This window comes from Paramisgurnus dabryanus, chromosome 6 (genome assembly GCF_030506205.2).
Source record: "Paramisgurnus dabryanus chromosome 6, PD_genome_1.1, whole genome shotgun sequence".
Taxonomy (NCBI): Eukaryota; Metazoa; Chordata; class Actinopteri; order Cypriniformes; family Cobitidae; genus Paramisgurnus; species Paramisgurnus dabryanus.
In genome coordinates, this window is record NC_133342.1 from 10,611,519 (window position 1) to 10,631,738 (window position 20,220).

At 37.5% G+C, this 20,220-nt stretch overlaps 2 protein-coding genes across 2 annotated transcripts in view; both read left to right on the forward strand.

Annotated features, from left to right (window-relative positions):
• Positions 1-213: 213 nt before the first annotated feature.
• On the forward strand, positions 214-6,857 carry LOC135744130 (uncharacterized). The gene is made up of 3 exons (XM_065262100.2): positions 214-217; positions 338-547; positions 6,385-6,857. The coding sequence occupies exons 1-3, from the start codon at positions 214-216 to the stop codon at positions 6,624-6,626; spliced, it is 456 nt and encodes a 151-aa protein (XP_065118172.1). The 3' UTR covers positions 6,627-6,857.
• A 421-nt stretch (positions 6,858-7,278) lies between these two features.
• LOC135744293 (myomegalin-like) overlaps positions 7,279-20,220 on the forward strand; it is a 47,118-nt gene continuing 34,176 nt past the window's right edge. Inside the window, exons 1-9 of the mRNA XM_065262315.1 lie at positions 7,279-7,497; positions 8,179-8,234; positions 8,777-8,841; positions 10,908-11,018; positions 17,490-17,566; positions 18,228-18,351; positions 18,679-18,818; positions 18,995-19,148; positions 19,803-19,856. Of these exons, the coding sequence (XP_065118387.1) occupies positions 7,442-7,497; positions 8,179-8,234; positions 8,777-8,841; positions 10,908-11,018; positions 17,490-17,566; positions 18,228-18,351; positions 18,679-18,818; positions 18,995-19,148; positions 19,803-19,856 (837 nt within the window). The 5' untranslated portion in view covers positions 7,279-7,441. The remainder of the gene's footprint in view (positions 7,498-8,178; positions 8,235-8,776; positions 8,842-10,907; positions 11,019-17,489; positions 17,567-18,227; positions 18,352-18,678; positions 18,819-18,994; positions 19,149-19,802; positions 19,857-20,220) is intronic.

The window sequence follows — 20,220 nt, forward strand, 5'->3', positions numbered from 1 at the left end:
TTTGCTGTCAATTATTTTCTCTCTCTGCACTAAATGGCAGTGCTGTGGTTGGATAGTGCAGATTAAGGGGAGATAGTATTTTAATAAGATCCCCTACGTCACATAGGCAGTGAAATCTGAATGGCCCATTTTTTCATGTGCTTGCAGAGCGTGATTTACCAAAACAAAGTTACTGGGTTAATCTTTTTCACGTTTTCTAGGTTGGTAGAAGCAATGGGTACCCAATTATAGCACTTAAACATGAAAAAAGTAAGTTTTTTATGCTATGTCTTATTTAAACCAAGTTGTCTTCACCTTTTCCTCTAAGATAATCTGTGATGTGAACTGTATTTTGCAGGTGTGATGGCAGCTCATCCTGACTCTTCGTCCCCGTTGCCCACAGTTAAGGAGGAGGATGTCTTATTTAAAACCTACATCCCACCTGCTCGAGATGCCATCCATTTACCCATTCATGTCTTCTACATCATCCTCGCATGTATGGTCATAGTAGCAACCCTCTATGCCATCATCGGACACCTCATCAAAGACCTGATTCACGATTTAGCAGGTGAAATTATGCTTTATGACTGCATGTATGTTTGAGAACCACTGGTCTTTGTGAGTCTGTACTAGTAGGTGTTAGTGGGAGGTTATTTTGAGGATGGGATCCAAAAAAAAAACTAAATTAAAGGTACAATTTGTAGAATCCGCCGCTAGAGGGCGCACAATCAAAATAACAGTGGCGTAGATGAATGATGCTCTGAAGCAGAGTGGAAATATGGGATTTGTTGTCTTTAACTCAACCGCTGATGGCCATTAATCAGACGGGAACGAGAAATCATGTTAACACATGAGGTAAAGTAATCAAGTTTTAAAATGTTGTGTTTGATGACATCATATTATTTCATTATGTAAGGTTTCATGTAATGTTCAAAACTAAATTGTTAGTCATTTGTCCATGACAATCACTCACATAATTTCTATGTCAGTAAAGCTGACAATGGGTAACGTGGATATTAACATCATTGACAGGCGACTGTACTGCCCCGTGTCACTGTTTAGAATGGCAATTTTCTCATGATTTACAAGTAGTTGAAAACATTAGAGATATTGTTAGTAATCAGCTGGACAAAATATATAACACTGGCCTAGTGGTTTTTGGATATTTTACTGCTAATATCTTACAAATTGTACCTTTAAATCCTACAGGAATAAGATCCAAAACACACTACATAAAGCAATTTTGTAAAATCTCTGATAACAAAAAATGTTCTAAGAATATTCTTTGAAGGTTCCCAACGTTCCTAAAACGTTATGCCAGCCTTTAAAGTGTTTTAATGTTCTCTCATTCATTGTTTAAAACAACTGTTTTATACACACAAAGTAATGCAACCAGGGAAAAACTACAATACAATTGACCAGCATTGGGTCAATTTTTAACCCAGCACGTGTTCTGTTCGATATTTACCCATTATGGGTCAAAAATAACCTAGCCATTTTTAGAGTGTAGTAAGTTAAACGTCAAGCGTCCCAACTAAAACAAACACTGATCACCATAATGGTGACTTTAAATTAAACAAAAAATCAACATCTAAACCTAAGTGAATTGTGTTTTCTACAGCAATATTTTTAGAGAAAATTCTGAAATAATGTTTTATAACAGTTTTAAAATAATAAAATGCAATGTTTCTCTATTATTTACATAACAGGCTGTGATGTATCAGTTTGAGAAAACACACGAGAGGCCGTCAATCTCATTGCTCAGCTCACTTTTTACTAACAGCTTGAACCAAAACACTCGTACAACGTACACTGACCACGCCTCCCTTAGCTACGGGAAGATACTGAGTCAAAATGCAAAACTTGAAACATTCAATACATCACATTTACCCTCCCTTTAAAACAAAGGTACACTCGGCTTATTCAGAAACTGCACATAGCAAACCCCAACACAATTATTATTGTTTCAACTAAACAACAATAATAACAATCTTTTTTTTTATAACAGTAAAATGCCAAACTACATTTAAGACACTAACAGTCCTATACTGTAGCTATTGCAAAAGTGTCAGTTTCATGTATTACAAGTCCAAACGTTTTGGTGGTTTTCTAATTCTGGAAGAACGACGTGGACTCTGAGAAACCCCCGTAACCCCCCCACAGTCCTTTTGAGGAAACTCAGAAACTGCTTGTTTCTCTTCTTCTGATGCACAGGGTTGAACAGAAGTGTCCACCTCAGAGTCATCAGTCTCTTTAACAAGTTCATCCTCTACAAACCTGGGTCTCAACTGATCACTATGTCTCCTGAAAGTGACATCAGTGTCTCGTCCCTGAACCTGGTAAGACACTGGACCAGTTTGCTTTACTATCACACCTGGAACCCATTTGTTCCCTCCTCCTGTGGTGTTACGAAGATAAACCGCCTCTTTTTCAGAAAAAGACCTCTCCACTGCACGTTGGTCATGATAGAACTTCTGTAAATACTGCTTCCTACGAACAGTGACAGTGACATCTGGATGAACAAAATCCAGACGAGTGCGTACATGGCGGTTCAGGAAAAGATCCGCTGGTGATTGACCAGTAGTACAGTTTGGGGTCGTGCGGTACTGCATCAGGAAAAGCGAGATCTTATCTTCCAAGTCCATTGTCAAATGTGCAAGTTTCTTCATTCCATTTTTAAAAGTCTGCACATACCTTTCTGCCAGACCATTGGTAGCAGGATGACCCGGGGCACTCGTTGAATGGAGAATACCATTTAGCTGCATAAAGTTTTTGAAATCCACAGATGTAAATTGGGTTCCATTGTCTGTCACAATGTGCTCCGGCAGCCCGTATGCTGCAAACAACCTCCTTAGTCTTGTGATGGTCGCTTGTGAGGTAAGGCTAGGCATTTTAAACACCTCCAACCACTTCGAATAAGCATCAACAAGTATCATGAATGTGTGTCCCTGGAACGGACCAGCAAAGTCTATGTGTAGTCTTTTCCAGCTTTGACCCGGAAATTCCCATGGGTGTAATGGAACTTGACGGGGAGTTTTTTTGTTCCATCTGGCACGCCTCGCATACTTTACTGACTTGTTCCAGATCTGCATCTACTTTAGGCCACCACACATATTTGCGAGTGAGAGCTTTCATCCTAACGATCCCTGGGTGACCCACATGTATTTCTTTAAGCACAATTTTTCTCAGTTTATCTGGAATTATCACTCTGGTGCCCCAGAGCACACATCCTCTTTCTGTAGACAATTCATCCCTGCGTGAGTGATAAGCTTTCAAACTCTCGTCCACACTCATTGGCCAACCATCCATTACATACTTCAGGACTTTGGATAACACCTTGTCTCTACGTGTGACGCGTGCCACCTGATCAGCATTCAGAGGAGCTTGTTCAAAATGTTCGGCCATTAAAGCATGAACATTCTCTGACAAAGCCGCTGTGCCGACATCTGTCGTGTCAGGTAAGGGAACCCGTGAAAGTCCATCCGCATTACTGTGTTTCTCAGAAGGACAGTATTCAATATGATAATCATACGCTGAAAGAATGATCGCCCACCTCTGAATCCTGGCTGCTGCCATGGTGGGTAGACTTTTATGTTCTCCGAACAAAGTCAACAGAGGTTTATGGTCAGTTACCATCTTGAACTTCCTTCCCCACAGATACTGGTGAAACTTTTTAACTCCAAAAATGAGCGCCAGTCCCTCTTTCTCAATTTGGGAGTACTTTTTCTCAGCTGGCGCAAGTGTTTGTGAGGCATAAGCCACAGGACGTTCCTCCCCAGTGGGCATGGTGTGTTGTAAAACTGCTCCAATACCATATGCTGACGAATCGCAGGCTAAAGTGAGCGGAAGACTGGGATCGTAATGCACTAGAACGCTTTCGTCCGTCAGCAGATCTTTGCATTTTTCAAACGCACTTTGTTCTGACTGTTTCCATTCCCAGGTTACATTATCTCTCAACAGCCTGTAGAGAGGAGCTGCCATGGTACTTTGGTTAGGCAAAAAACGTCCATAGTAATTTACCAAACCCAGAAATGCTCTTAGCTCCTTTACACAGGTAGGTGCAGGAGCGTCCTTGATCGCTGTAACCTTGTCTGGTGATGGATGAAGCCCCTTACTGTCTAACACAAATCCCAGATACTCAATTTGTTTTTTCCAAACTCACATTTTGACTTCTTCACTCTCAAACCATTCTCCTGGAGTCTTTTCAACACTGCTTGTAGCCTCAGCAGATGTTCCTGTTCTGTCCTTCCAGTAACCAGTAAGTCATCAAGATATGCGACAACATCCAGATCTTTCATTATGTTCTCCATGATTCTTTGAAAAATCGAGGGAGCTGAACTGACACCAAATGGTAATCTATTGTAGACAAATAATCCTCTGTGTGTGTTAATGGTCAACAGCAGTTTGCACTCATCCTCAACAAGAACCTGCTGGTACGCTGATGCTAGGTCTATTTTAGAAAACACCGTTCCTCCACTGAGCGTAGCCATCAACTCTTCAACCCGGGGTAATGGGTATGTTTCTGTGATAGCTGCTTGATTCACTGTCAATTTATAGTCCCCACACAGTCTTATGGTTTTGTCTTTTTTTATTACCGGTACAATAGGTGCCGCCCATTCACTGTGTTTTACAGGTGAGATTATTCCAGCTTTCTCCAGTCTGTCCAATTCTGCATCAACCTGGGCCTTCATGGCAAAAGGCAGTGGGCGAGCTTTACAAAAACGTGGGGGGACTTCAGGATTTACCAGTATCTTTGCCTTAAGCCCACTGAGTGTGCCTAGTTCATCTTTGAACACATCTGGACACGAATCTAACACCTCTTGAAGTGTCTTTGGTTGATGCACTTGACTGACATGTTTAATTTTTTTCCAATTCAAGGTAAGCTTTTGTAGCCAATTTCTGCCACACAGAGCTGGCCCCTCCCCTTTTACTACAATTAAGGGTAGCTGTTCATTTTGTCCCTCATAGCTCACTTGCGCTTTAAACTGTCCCAATACAGGCATAATCTCTCCTGTATAAGTCTTAAGTTTGACTCCTGCGACCTCTAGTGGCTCAGTTGCGAATGCTGCTTGGAACATTTCCTCTGATATGATACTCACGGCTGCTCCAGTATCAATTTCCATCATTATTTCTTTGCCATTTACCTTAAATGTCTCTGTGAATGACTTTTTTTCCTTCTCATCACTTAACAGCGAAAACATGGGCAACTCAGCTTCCTCTGCCTCTACATACTTAGTGTTTTTGTCAGCAAAACGATTACTTTTTCCCCTTTTTCCTCTGCATGCTCTTTTAATGTGACCAATTTTCCCACAATTATGGCACTGTGCACTTTTGAAACGACACACCTGCGGGCTATGATCTTTGCCATGACATCTGTAACACGGCTTTCCTCTGTGATCGGGATATCGTGCTGCACGCGCCACCACTGTATGCACTTCCCCTGGGCGCGAGTCATACCCTCTCAGCAGCTGTGTGTCTTTTTCTGCCGTCTCCATGCTCAATGCGATTTCAAACGCACGTGCAAACGTCAGATTCGATTCTGACAACAGTCGTCTCTGACAGGCTTCGTTGCGGATTCCACTTACAAAACGGTCACGCAATGACTCGTCCAATGTTGCACCGAACTCACAGCTCACAGCACATTGTTTCAGCTCCGCTGCATATTCCGTCACAGATTCATCAGCTTTTTGGTTGCAGTGATTGAAACGAAATCTTTCCGCAATCAGCAACGGTTTCGGCTCGAAATGGCTCTTTAAAATGTCCACAATGTCCTTGTACGACTTATCTTTTGGCTTTTCAGGTTGTACCAAGTTTCTCAGTAAACCGTAGGTGGATGCTCCCATCACACTCAGCAGGGTCGCAACCTGTTTCTCCTGGCTTATATCGTTTGCCACGAAGAACTGCTCTAGCCGTTCGATATACGCCGACCAAGACTCCACTTTCGGGACAAACTCGCCTAAGTTTCCAACCAGCGCCATTATTTAAACTTTATCCTCGTCGCCAATTTTTACTGTGATGTATCAGTTTGAGAAAACACACGAGAGGCCGTCAATCTCATTGCTCAGCTCACTTTTTACTAACAGCTTGAACCAAAACACTCGTACAACGTACACTGACCACGCCTCCCTTAGCTACGGGAAGATACTGAGTCAAAATGCAAAACTTGAAACATTCAATACATCACACTGGCAAAAAAGTAAATATAGAAATTTACATTACATTAAATTTACATATTTAATGCATGAACATTAAAACATGACATTGTCATAATATCTGAAAATTATTACAGAACATTGGGAACTTTCAAAAAACGTTCTTAGAACTTTTCTCTGTTACCTGGAATGGTGTTTGTAATGGAAACAGTTTTATTCAGCAGGGTTTGCATGTACTGTATTTTTTCTGCAGATTATCTTTTCGGAAAGCAGCCAGATGAGGTCCAGATCAACCCGTGTGAGACCAGAGATAAGTTCATGGTAGACTGGTGTCCAGAAACGAGTCCAGAGCTGGAGGAGATGGCCCGTGCTGAGGAGATCAAGGTGATGATGGAGGGCTGCAGGCCGACACCGGCCATCTGGATCATCTCTGACGGGATCGATCCCAGAGCGCCGCGCACCGGGCCGCGGGTGGCGTTCGGAAAGAATGTATAGCAGGTGGAGGCATCGAGCCATACTGTAATACTGTTGTGACACCTACTGGTGATTACTGTGTACTGCAGGGAAAGAAGCATACAATCATACAAATACAACAAATGATTCAATAATTATTTAGCAAGGCGGGTTTTTAACTATAAGAATAAAGATTAGTTTTTCATCTTTGAAGTCCAGTTGAAACTGACTTAGAAACAGCCAAAATAAAACATTTATTTTAGGCCTTTAAATTCATTTGTATTTCAATTCAGCAATTTCTAATCAATATTTTGCTGGCTTTTCATATCTAGATTATTTCTGCAACCCCCCATTGATAATTTTGGTTTGTATTTTGATGCATCATTATTTATTAAATAAACTAAACAATGCTTATTTTGTCTGGTTTTGTATTGTGCCATTACAATAAAGGACTGTGAAGATATCGTGGGGGATACAAAAATAAACTTTTACAAAATGTCTTTGGTACGAGTCCACGTTTTGCAATAATGAAAACATGAAAGTAATTATGTTGTATTATTTTGCTAATAAGGCTAAAATATGTTTGATAACCTCCCTGATGTTCAGAAGTAGGCTATTGTGAATGTGAAAAAGCCCACATATGGGCTGTGAATGTAGGACAGCCGCGTGCGATCCGATTCCGAACAGAACCGACTCGAGACACACCGACGGGGACGCGCAGTACGCAGCACCTGTCTTTATTCACGCGCAAAGATGCTGAACGGATCTTCGTCATCATCATTATCGCTTTTGTCTGTCGGGTAGTATAACGATAAGAGGACAGATGTGTGAAAGATCTGGAGATTGGTGTTTTTATAATGGATTGGAGTCGGACCGACAGACCGAACGACACGAACTGGACTGAAAATGATCGGTAAGATCCAGCCTGCCTTTATTGAATGCTCTTATTGTTATTCATGTCATTTAAAAAAAATGAAAGATTTATTTTACACTGATGATCTGCATTTATTTGCGTTTTCTTATCAGAATCACTGTAACATCACCTGCAGGCCTTCAAGATGGAGAGCACGAGCCGCGCGCGCGTTCATGTGTTTATTCTGAACATTAAATGCAATGTTTATAGCTAATATTTAAACTGCACCTCTAGGAGATAAAGATTTACTGATGGATGTTAGTTTTTATGTGACATGTTAAAATGAATGAACGTGTCTGTAGTATGAGAGAGAAAGAGAGAGAGAGAGAGAGAGAGAGAGAGAGATGCTCCACATAGGCCTAGTGTGTATTAATGAGATGAGATTATTTATAAATCATTCAGACTTGTACCCAGAATTGGACTGAATTCAGGTCATGCTTTTATTTGATATTGTTTGTGTTTCAAAGTATTTGTGATTTAATTTCTTTACATTTCTAATGGTTAAACAAAGCAAAGTTTTTTCCAGTATCAATCCTGGCTCATAATTCATGGATTTCTTTCCAGGCCTAAACACTTCTGATTCCTGATTATTTTCTCCCTAAAAAACTGTATAGTGTTTGTTATATTGTCCAACCCTTCTGTGAGGATATTTATAATGGACGTTTGTTTTGTTTTGCTCAGGGATTTTGTCAAGGATGGAGGTGGCAACATATGCGGAGCTATTGGTACATTGACAGGTAATACAAATGTTATTAATTAAGGTAAGAAGTTCAAAGTTGGTTCAACGTAAAAAGTTACTTCATTTGGTAACACCTAAAAATGTAGGTCGCCGTGATTTCACAAAGTAAGATGTGATCCTGGATCAAAGTTTTAATCAAATATACCCCAACCTACCCTTAACTCAAACCCTAACCATTTTAGTTTGAGGAGTATTTCTTAAAAGCCCCTAACCCAATACTAAACCTAAATCTAACATGCACACTAATCTTAATCCTGCAATCTGATTGGTTAATGAAAATGTTGATCTAGGACCAACAATAGTGTTGATCCAGGATCACATCTTACTTGGTGAAATCACATTCACCTAAAAGGTCAAGTCTAAGTGTTCTCCTAAAATAACATTTTATGAGTTGAATAAACTAAAGTTTTTAGGTGTTACCAATTGAAGTCGTTTTTTAGGTAGATCCAACTTTTAACCTTTTTCACAGTGTATCATTAGGGTAGTTTAACACACATTTTAAAGATAATCCAATAGTTGTTTGTGTGTTTTGTTATGTAGATAATGTGAGCGAGAGCACAGCGTCAATTCCTCTTCACACTCACACACTCAAGGAATTTGAACAGGTGAGATTTTATTTTTTATATCGGACTGTCTGCATGTATCATTTCAGTTAAATAATAAATATTTAATGTAAATGATAATATAGATAATGTTGTGTAGATAATATCAAGCAAACAGTGTAAATTAGATTATTTTCATGCTGTCATCATATTGTGTGAAGCAGATATCTTGTGCTATCTTAGCTGAGGATCAACTAAAAAGTTCAATAAAGATTTATTAAGCTGATTAAGGAGAATTTCAAGTAATAAATCATTATTTGCATGTTTTCTCATTTGATTTTTAAAGAAATAATATTTGTGTTTAATTGTACCATTAATAGTGTGACACAGTGAACTATATCTCCTCACATAAACACTTATAATCAGTGTCAGCTGGTGACTTCTCTTCCGAGAAGCAGGAATTCAAAATATGTTTGTCATTTCAAAATCCAAAGTGGCATGTGTGTTGCTGGGAATGTCAAAATATGTGTTAGTTGCGTCACGTTAACCATGTGCGTCATCCGTCTTGTCAAAATACGTGCCTGCTGCACTCGCGTCAAAATGGTTTATGATAATAGAGAGACGCTCACGTTCACAAAATACTTGCACTAACTTAACACTAAACTCTGATTACACATGACATTAAGAGAGTATCTGGCAAACACGTTCGTCTCTTTTGTCATAAACCCTTTTGAAGCGTCTGCAGCAGACATGTGTTTTGCAATGATGCACATAAGGGTGATTTCACACCTCACTCATTTAGTTCAGTTGAATCGTACCAGAGTTTGAGTGCTCATTTGGTGCGGTTAGTTTGGGCAGGTGAGAATGCAGCAATCGAATTTTGGTGTGCACCAAAAGCGGACCGAACAAGCTTGAACAGGTGGTCTCGGTACGCTTTCAAACGAACTCTAGAGCGTTTCGTTTGTGGTGAGAACACAATCCGAGATCTAACCGACCTAACTGCAAAAGTACTGCGCATTTTGGACTAAACCAGCTGCACAGTGCATTATCAGATGAAGTGTTTGTTAACAGTTTCTATATGCAATGTTAGCACAATCACAGATCGCGGACATACCTGGAGTTGCGAGGAGGTGCGGGCGGAGCCTCAGGAATTTGGTGTCTTCGCCATCTTTAGTGCATTAAAACTTTGTTTTCAAGCCGCATCCGAGATTCATTCTGAAAATGAACGGTTACAATGTATCATTTTTTGCTTTTGGTTCGGACCAAATGAACTGAACTACAGATGTGGAAACACCCTAGTTTACAAGGTGCTGAACACATATTTTGAAATGATGAGCCACACATGATGGGCTAAATACATGTTGTGACGAGCTTGGCATCATGCGCCCTCAAAAAAGAAGTCATCGGCCGCCACTGCTTACAAACATAATTGTAATCTTACAATCATTAGTCACTCACACATTTATTTATATGTTAACGTCATTGAGCTCGGTGTGTATATTGAGCACAAATGCCACAGACAAACCACAGACATTCCAGACGAATTTATGACAAACAATTGCAGTCAGTCTGCTGTCTGAACGCTTATATGAATAAACTACAGGATGTTCTTCATCATGATATAAAACAGGAGAGACAGACAGAGGTAAAAGAGAGAGAGAGAGAGAGACAGCTTTAACACTTCAGGACTCTCATATGCTTTATTCATTCATTTACATTCATCTCAAATGTCTCTCTCTCTCTCTCTCTCTCTCTCTCTCTCTCTCTCTCTCTCTCTCTCGCTCACTCACTCTGGTTGGCGATCGTCTTACATATGACTGGATCCTGTGATCTGGTGGGCTGTCAGAGATTCCTGGGATATCTCGCCCGGGTAAAAACAGCTCGGCTCTCTGGTGCTCCATCATAAAGTTCATCATGGACTTTGAGTGGACGGAGCGATCGAGCTCCGGGCCATTATAACGACAACTGGCCGTGTAATTACGGGCAGTCATGATAAAAGTGTTGCTTTTAGATGCTTTAGTAGTGTTTTTTAAAGCGTGATGTTGTAGTTGAGATAGAGGCCGTGTGTGATGCCGTCATAACACACAAACACATCGGACATGTCTAATGCTTACCGTACTCTCTCACAGCACCTCAATGACCTGAAGAAGGAAAACTTCAGCCTTAAACTTCGCATTTACTTTCTGGAGGAGAGAATCCAGCAGAAGTTTGAGGACAGCAGTGATGATGTCTACAGAAGGGTAAGATCTCAGCTTTACTGGAGCAGTTTATTAGAAGTGTCCACAAATGGGCATGATTGTATTTTTACAGACATGCCTGATGATTAAATGCACAAAATATAAATCGTTTACATGTAACCAAATAATCCGTTTGTAATCGTATAGTTGGCTCAATCGGATTGAAAAGTCTTCATGTAAACACCTTCATCAATATGATTGAGGTCAACTACGCATGTAAATGTAATCGTGTTGTCATTTTCTGCCCTGTCAGACAATGACCATTTGTTAATAGTAACAGAATCAGAGTCTTTTTTTAATGCCGTGCCATTTCATACGGCCATGTTTATAAAAAGAGTCAGGTTTAATTATAAAAATAAAATCAAGAAGTTGTTTAAAAAAATGTTCCCCCCAAAACTGTAAAACTATATTTTTTGTTTGTCTTGGTAAAAAACTTTCAAATGTTAATAAAGAGAATAATGCAAGCTCCTCACAGAACTAATACAATCCTGTTTAATAGATATTTCAGAGAAGTTTAAAGTGTCCTATCTTGATCCCAGCGATTCTCTAAATCTCTATGGGGCGGTTTCCCGGACAGGGTTTAGGTTAATCCAGGACTAGGCCTTATTTATATTAGGTCATTTAAGAAGTTTTTACAAACATACCTTACAAAAAACACTACAGGTGTGCATATTAAGACAAAACAATGGAAACAAAATATGTAAAGAATAATTGACGGCGGGCCGTTGAATCATAAAAAATTTATATTTTTAAGACATTTTAATCAGAATACAGCATTCAACAGCCCCGTTGTATAAGCTAAAATTAAACAGGACAAGGTGGATTTATATTAAAGCAGCAAAACATGCATTTTAGTTTAGGATTAGTCTAATCCCTGTACGGAAAACCGCCCCTAAAAGTTTTTTCCCAACATCAGGATTTATTTAGCGTCATATATTATTTATATTTATTATTATATAGCACTGATCCTTTTCTGATTGCTATTTATATTTATGATGTATGCATTTAATGCTGGTTTTAGATTTGCATGGTCTACTTTCTCATGACTAGATATTAGTGAGTACTCAGCAGAAAATAATGTTTAAATCCTTGACAATTTGATTAAGATCTTTACAATTGCTGAATGACCCATTTTTATTTCCAATATTTCAAGGCATAATTTCAGTTGTGTTACTAAAAAAATAAAAAAATTTGTGAAGAAGTCTCAGTGCCAATATTAAATCATTTGCATTAATCAGTGATGTATATTCCCTGTAGTTGATGTGTTGCCGAATCTGCTGCTACTTGATTTCCAGATTTAGATCCATATATTGGGAGATGTTGAGAAAATATGCTGATAAATATGTCTAAAACATGCTGATGGTAACCATTTGGATGAGCTTTTGATTTCTTATTATTAAATCCAGATACATGATGGGTTTTTGATATCCCATGGAGAAGTTCTGCACAAATGTGTTTGTTCAAAAAAAATTTAATCCAAGTTGAAAAGACTGCTGGAGAGACTGAATTTTCATGATTTGTTTAAGGATGGTTGGTTCATTGGGTTTTACATACACTGCAAAAAATTACTTTCTTACTTAATATTTTTATATATAAGAAATAAGAAAAATGTTCTTAAATTAAATGTTTATGAAAGAAGTAAACTTATTTCAAGATTTGTTTGCTTGTTTTAAGCACAAATTTGCTTAAATTTTATATTTTCATTTAAAACTAGACTTGGTTTCCTAGGTCATTTTGTTCATCAAGAAATTACATCTTGATTTAAGAATATTTTTATATTTTTACTGAAAACAAGACAAGACAAAAATACAAAGTAAGAAAGTCATTTTTTACATTGTACGTCACCCTTCACACAAAACCAGTCATTAGGGTCAATTTTTTGAAATAGAGATTTATATATCATATAAAAACTGAATAAATAAGCTTCCCATTGATGTATGGTCTTTTAGGACAATATTTGGCAGGGAAAATCTAGAATCTGAGAGTGCAAAAATGAAGTCCTTAGCAACACATATTACTAATGATAAATACATTTTAATATATATTTAAGGTAGGAAAATTACAAAATATTTTCATGGAACATGATCTTTATTTAATATCCTGATGATTTTTGCCATTAAATTGTTTTTTTTTTATCATTTTAATCCATACGATGTATGGTTGGCTATTGTTACAAATATACTCGTGTGACTGGTTCTGTGGTCCAGGGTCATATATAGACTTTGGATTGGAAGTGTTCTGTAAGCTATCAAAGTCAGTCGTATGCTTTGGTGATGTAAAGTGTCCAAAGATCATACTTCCAGCTTTGAGTAAATATGAGTTAAATATGTAGAATAATGTGTGAAGTTTGATACCAAGACATCTGATCTAATCGACTGATCTCTTACTCTAACTATTAGAATGACAGATGACAGATGTGTGTTTGTCCTGGGACTCAGTGACTCAATGCTTTAAACGGGTTCTGTTTCCATCGTCTCTGGTTTATATTTAGCATCAGTGAGGAACATTGAGTTAAGGATGAGGTGCAGGGGGTGATCGGTTCAGTCTGGGGTCTCAGTGATTCCTCTGCTCTCCTCTGATTGGCTGATGAAAATTACAGAGAAGATCCCAGTGCTGTAATTGTATATGACTGACAGTAAGGACTGTGTGATTTATAAAGCAGCTGTGTACAGTACAGGCATTTAGTGAAAGTGCAGCAGAAGTGACTCTTCTTCATATATGTGGTGTAATATCAAGATCCTTAATGCAAATGGACCATTAAAGTATCATGAAACCGATCCTTGTACCTAAATGTTCTGAATTAGATGTACACAAACCCATAGATTTGTTTCAGTATTGGTTAAGATGTTTCCTTTTAAAGTTGCTCATAGCTGCTTGTACCTGAGCAACAGAAACAGTAAAAAAAGCATACAAAAAATATTTAAATCAGCTGTGTGTGTATTTTGTGGCCCAGTGCTCCTCCAGTGTCCAGCTTGTGTAAGCTCTGTCTTTAATACTTGTAATATATCTGACTATAAATGGTACATCAATAGTTTTTTTACCTGGTTTGGTTTTTGTTTGTTTTTCAATGCCTATAATCTAAAAATCCTGGGTTGGACTGGTTTAATATTGGACTGAACACGCCGTTGGGTTGTTGTTACTCAACCACATATTGAAACATCCCAGCATTGGTTTATTTATAACTCAACAGCGTATTCTGTCCAATGTTAACCCGTCCATTGGTTAAAACCAACAAATCATTTTTAGAGTGTAGTTGTTTTGAGGACAAATTTAATTTAAAATTGGTGAAATATTTTATCATTTAAATGTAACCTACAGCCAGAGCGCTTTTTTATTGGTTTTGTAACGTGTAAGACTTCTACTGATCATCTTTCCTTAACTACAACTCTACTTGTAAGCAATTGGTTTGTAGACTAATTGTTGGCTCCTTATACAAAATAAAAGCATCTGGTAAATAATTGTAAATAGATGTAGATAAGAGCATATGTGTAACATCTTCACATACAGTAAGTGACAGATGAGGATAAGAAGAAGTTATGCCAAATGAAGAAAGTAGAATTGAAATGTATTGCTATGTTTTCATATAGACAATATTTGATGTTTTTGTATGTTGGACTTCTGTAATGATCACACTCTAAAAAATGTCTTGGTTTTTTTTCCCCCATAATGGGTAAATACTGGACAGAACACACCGCTGAGTTAAAATTGACTCAATGCTGGTTTGTTTTAACCTAACTGCTGGATTATTATAACTCATGTTTTTTTAACAACAACCCAATATTAATTTTTAACCCAGATAACAGAAAAAAGTTCTAAGAATGTTCCCTGAAAATTCCCAACGTTCCCAAAAACGTTCTGCCATTCTGGGTTGTCTGAACGTTAGATGAATGTTACATTCAACCATTTTCAAATGTTATGATAATGTCATGCTTTAATGTTCACACAATGTTTAAAACAACAACTGTTTTTATATAGTGACTTGTTTGCTTGTTGTGTAAATGATGAAGAAAGATTGCATTTTACTATTTTAAAACTGCTATAAAACATTATTTCTGAATGTTCGTAAAAATATTGCTGTAGAAAACACAATTCACTTATTAAGTTTAGATGTTGATGATTTGTTTCATTTTAAGTCACCATTATGGTGATCAGTGTTTGTTTTAGTTAGACTCTTGACCCTTGACTTCCTCTTGTTAGCTTTGCTTCCCTGGTTACATTACTTTGTGTTTATAAAACACATTTGTTATGGGATGTTAATAGTGCTATTATGGTGGTCAGTTATGGTAAAGATCATCATGTAATTAATTGATTTACTTATCAAAAGTTTATTTTCTGTCAATAATGTATATGAGATCCAACACTTTCACAGCAGTTTGTCATCAAGACAAAGAAAATTGTAAAAAGTAAATAATTTATCCATGTTGCAGTGCATGCTGGGAGTCCTGGATGAGATTTGTAATTTGTTGATACCCAGCATGCATTGCAGCATGAAGTTTTTCATTTAATTGTCACCATTGTTGAGATTCATACTCTGATTCTTGATGTTTACGTCCCAAATATACAGCGGTTCATTTTTGTTTAAAGTTTCTACAAATCCTTAATGACAAACTGCTGTGAAAGTGTAGGATCTTACATACATTATTAACCAAAAATAAACGTTTGATGAGAAAATAAATTAACTAGATGATGACCTTTACTATTATGTACCAAGAACTACAGAATTGCACTAACTTTAGATTACTCTAACAATGTGTTTCATACACACAAAGTAATGCATCTAAGGAAAAACCAACAACCAAAAAGCCTTAGGTAAATAGTCCAACTAAAACAAACACTGATCCCCATAATGCTGACTCTAAATGAAACAAGACGTTAACATCTAAACTTAATAAGTGAATTGTGTTTTCTACAGCAATATTTTTACAGAACATTCATAAATAATGTTTCATAACACTTTTAAAATAATAAAATGCAATGTTACTCTGTCGTTAACATAACAAGCAAACAAGTCAATATAAAAAACTGTTGTTGATTTAAAAATTGCGTGAACATTAAAACATGACATTGGCATAACGTTTGAAAATGTAACATTCATCTAATGTTCAGACAACCCAGAAACATTCTTAGAACGTCAATAAACACTTTCTATGTTGGCAGACTATTTTTGGGAACTTTTTTCTGTTAGCTGGGAACCCATGTGTTTTGTCCAACATTTACCCAACATGGGTCAAAAACCCAGCCATTTTTAGAGTGTAGTTTAACTGTGCATTTATTGACTGACATTTTTTCAAATGTATTTTATTTCTTATTTTGTTAATGCTATTTTAATTTATGCATGTGTGTTTGATCATGATTTTAATACATTTAAATAAATGTGTGTGCGTGTGTGTGTGTGTGCGCGCGTGCGTGTGCGTGTGTTTTAGCAGGTAAACAGTAGACAGTTGTTCACTTCAGTTGTGTTTTGGTCTTAGGCCTGAATTCCAGATCTAAATATAACCTGTAAGATTTCCAAAGTGCCGGTTAAATAACAGCACTGATGAATGAGACGCTAACAGAAACCTTTCTGCATTTTTACAATTAAAAAAACTTACTACTGTATATTTTATAGCCTTTTTACAAATGAGGGCATCCCCAAAGGAGGTTTTTGCTCATTTTTGGGTACAAATTTGTCACCAAAATATATTTAAGTAGGGTACACAAATAGACATATAGGAGGAAAGTAATCATAGTATAATTTAACAGATGAAAGTGTAAGACATGCTGTTTACATTCAATCACCAGAAATGATTTTAACTGTAATTTACTGTAAAGTCTTTGTAGGAGCCAAATATGAACATGCCGTATTAAACCAGTAGGGGGCAATGTCTCTAAATTAATAAATGTGTGCAATGGGACGGGTGTTTCTGTGTACAGGGAAGTTTTTTGATCGTGAAACATGACCATGAACTTGATCTTTACCTCGAATATGTGAGATTTATTGTGTTTTTAAGAATATACTTTCGCCGTTTTAAAATCTTGTTTAGCTACATGTGATATTGGTGTGGTTTCCCAGACAGGGCTTAAGCCTAGTACCAGACTAACTTAAATGTTAGGGTTGCCTTGACTGAAAACAGCATAAAATATATTAGTGCAAGTGTTGTGATGCATACCAGTTGTGTTTAGTTATAAATTATACTTTCAAAAATGACTTAAATATACTTATTTTTCCTGTGTGCGGGAAACAGCCCCAATATGTTCAGGATTGGCTTGGACTATAAAACTGTGTATGAATGAACTATGGAGCTATGACTGTATGATAATTGCTTGTGACAATAAAAGACACACAAATCAGCATACAAAGGACATATGCCTTTATTGACACACCTCAGTGAATAACACGATTCGACTTTAGTGGAAAGTTATTTCAGTCTTGATCATATTTTCATGTTGTGTTTGTGATGTTGTTGATTTAAAGATGTTTACTGTTTCTTACAGAACATCGAGCTGAAGGTGGAGGTGGAGAGTTTGAAACAAGACCTGCTGGAAAAACAGCGACTGCTTGATAAAGCTCTGTATGTACACACGCACACACTCTCTCTTTCAGACTTTCATTAATTTAAGTTTTAATTCAATCGCTTACACTTCATTTCATTTATAATTGTAAAGAGTTTACACTTACAGCAGAACTTAAAGTCATATTCTCAGATGAACTCTACATGACTGTATTCCTGTAGCTCAGTGCATTAGCAGCACAAATGGTTTTGGGATTTGACACATACTGACAGACTGATCAAACAAATCTATAGCTAGAATGCACTGTAAGTTGTTAAGGATAAAAGCATCACAAATGTAATGGTAATGTAAATGTAAATGCGTATATTGATATCTGCTGGATCAGTAATACATCACAGGAAATGCAAATGACTTTTCCTGTAACTGTCCTGACTTTACTATAAATAGAAATTGTCATCAAATACTGACAACATTCATTGAGGATTCTCTCGGGAAGACTATCAGGTTATCTTCAGTCTTTAAAAGCACAAGATAGAAATGTGTGGACAGAGGCGATTGTAAGGTCAGTGGATATCTGGGCTTTAGCTCAGAGACCTCCATGAATGTGACAGACAACTTAAATATCATTAAAAGTTACATTGACATGTAAATGCCGTGCATGCACACACGCACACATACACATGCACACATGCTGATATTTGATCATTTGATGTGTGATAGGACAACAGCGGAGACTCTGACCAATCACAATGAGGCAGAGCTTCAGCGCCGCTGTGATGAGAGACAGCAAGAGATTGATCACATGCAGCAGGTGCTGGAGACCAAGATACAGATACTGCAGGAGGTACAACACACCTAATCCATAAAGCCCTACACAAACATCTCCATGACCAGTTAATGACTCTTTTTTAGAGAGGAGCTGTATGTCCTCACAAGTTGGTTGTCATAATTCACAGTGTGAGGACTTTTTGACCTTCACTCTTTTCATAACACACACTTTTTTCATTAACTCTTTGTGATGGTTATCTAATGTGATTATGATATTTTAACCTCATGGGTTTGATTTCTTAATAACGCAGACTGATGAAATATAGCATAAGTGTTTATAACACACACATACAGTAGATGTGTTGATGATGATTATGATGTTGATGAAGTCTCTGTACGGCAGGAGGCTCAGTTAGCGCGGAATGAAGTCGAGCGGATGGCCAGTCTGGCTGAATCCCAGCATCCCACGGTTACCATGGAGATGGTTTCTAAGGAGCCATCGGCAGATCAGACAGATGAGAATGTAGACAGAGACAAAGAGAGGTGAGACAGATACACAGAATATTACATTCAGATCAGCTCATTAAAAACACTGATGACATCATGATGACATCATTAACCAAAACTATAAGAGAGCTCATGATGTATTATTATTATTATTATTATAAAATCTAACATTAAAGTGTAATTTGGTTTATTTTGTGTGCGTGCGTGTGCAGGATCAAGGAGTTGACTGCGGCCGTGTACTCTAAAGAGCGAGATATCCGAGAACTGACAGAGGAGAGAAGAGACCTGAGAGAGAGAGTGAGACAGATGGAAGATCAGCTGCAACAGTTGTCTAACTCTCTACTGCAGAAAGAGAGAGACGCACAGGTCTGTCTGTCTGTCTACATGTACCCATCTGACAGATGCTTTTATCCAAAACTGTTTACTAGCTATACATAGACCATGAAACTCATGACTCTGGAAATGCATGCGCATGTGTGTGTGTGTGTGTGGGTTCATGTGTTGTGCTAGTTAATCAAAAAATGTAATATATTACTGAATACTAGTTACTCCCTTCAAAAGTAATATTATTACTTTCATTTTACTCCCAACTTTTACTCCCAACAGTAATTAGTTACAGTACTAGTTACATTACTTTTCCATTACACCCCAAAAAATTAGTAATTGCATCATTTTTGCAGTCTGTGAATCCATGAAAACTACAGATAATTGACTGGCTCAAACTATTTCTAAACAACTTGTGTAATTAAATAAAGCAGTAACATATACTAAAATCTGCAATGGGGCTCAAGCAAACATGCTGGCAGAATCAAAAAGAGCTAAACTTCCTGCATTGGTGACATTGTGACAAAGTAACTAGATATTTTGGGGATGGAAACTGTAATTAGTTAGTGCCCAACACTGGTGTGTGATCATATGTATGCATTTGTGTTTTTATTTCTTGCTTTCTTAAAAATGTTTAAATTTCTGTAATGTGAAATGTGTAATTGTGTATTTTTAACGAGTTGTCTTTACTTGTAGTTTTATGAGGAGGAGTTGGGTCGTGAGAGGCTGCATGTGCAACAAGAGATGCAGGTACAGTATGTGTGTGTTTGTGTCTGTGTGCACGCATGTTTGTGAGTGTTCACTTTGTAAAATGGCACCACTGGTGTGTATGAACTATAGACCACTTTCGTGTTTGCAAACAGAGATGAATTTTTTTGTGGGCGGAGACAAACTGGTTGCAGAAAGTGACCGCTCTTCAGTAGCTGTGTGAAGTGTTTTAGCATTAAACCGTGATTGTTATGGATCCGGTGTTCTGTCGAAGTCTGATTCCATTATGTTTCCCTTTAGTGCAATGTTTTTATAGTGTTTAAATCACGTTACTTTTTATTTTTTGGATAAATAAAAAGTTTAAATGGCTTGGCTACTGATATGCATGCATGTAATGTATATGTAT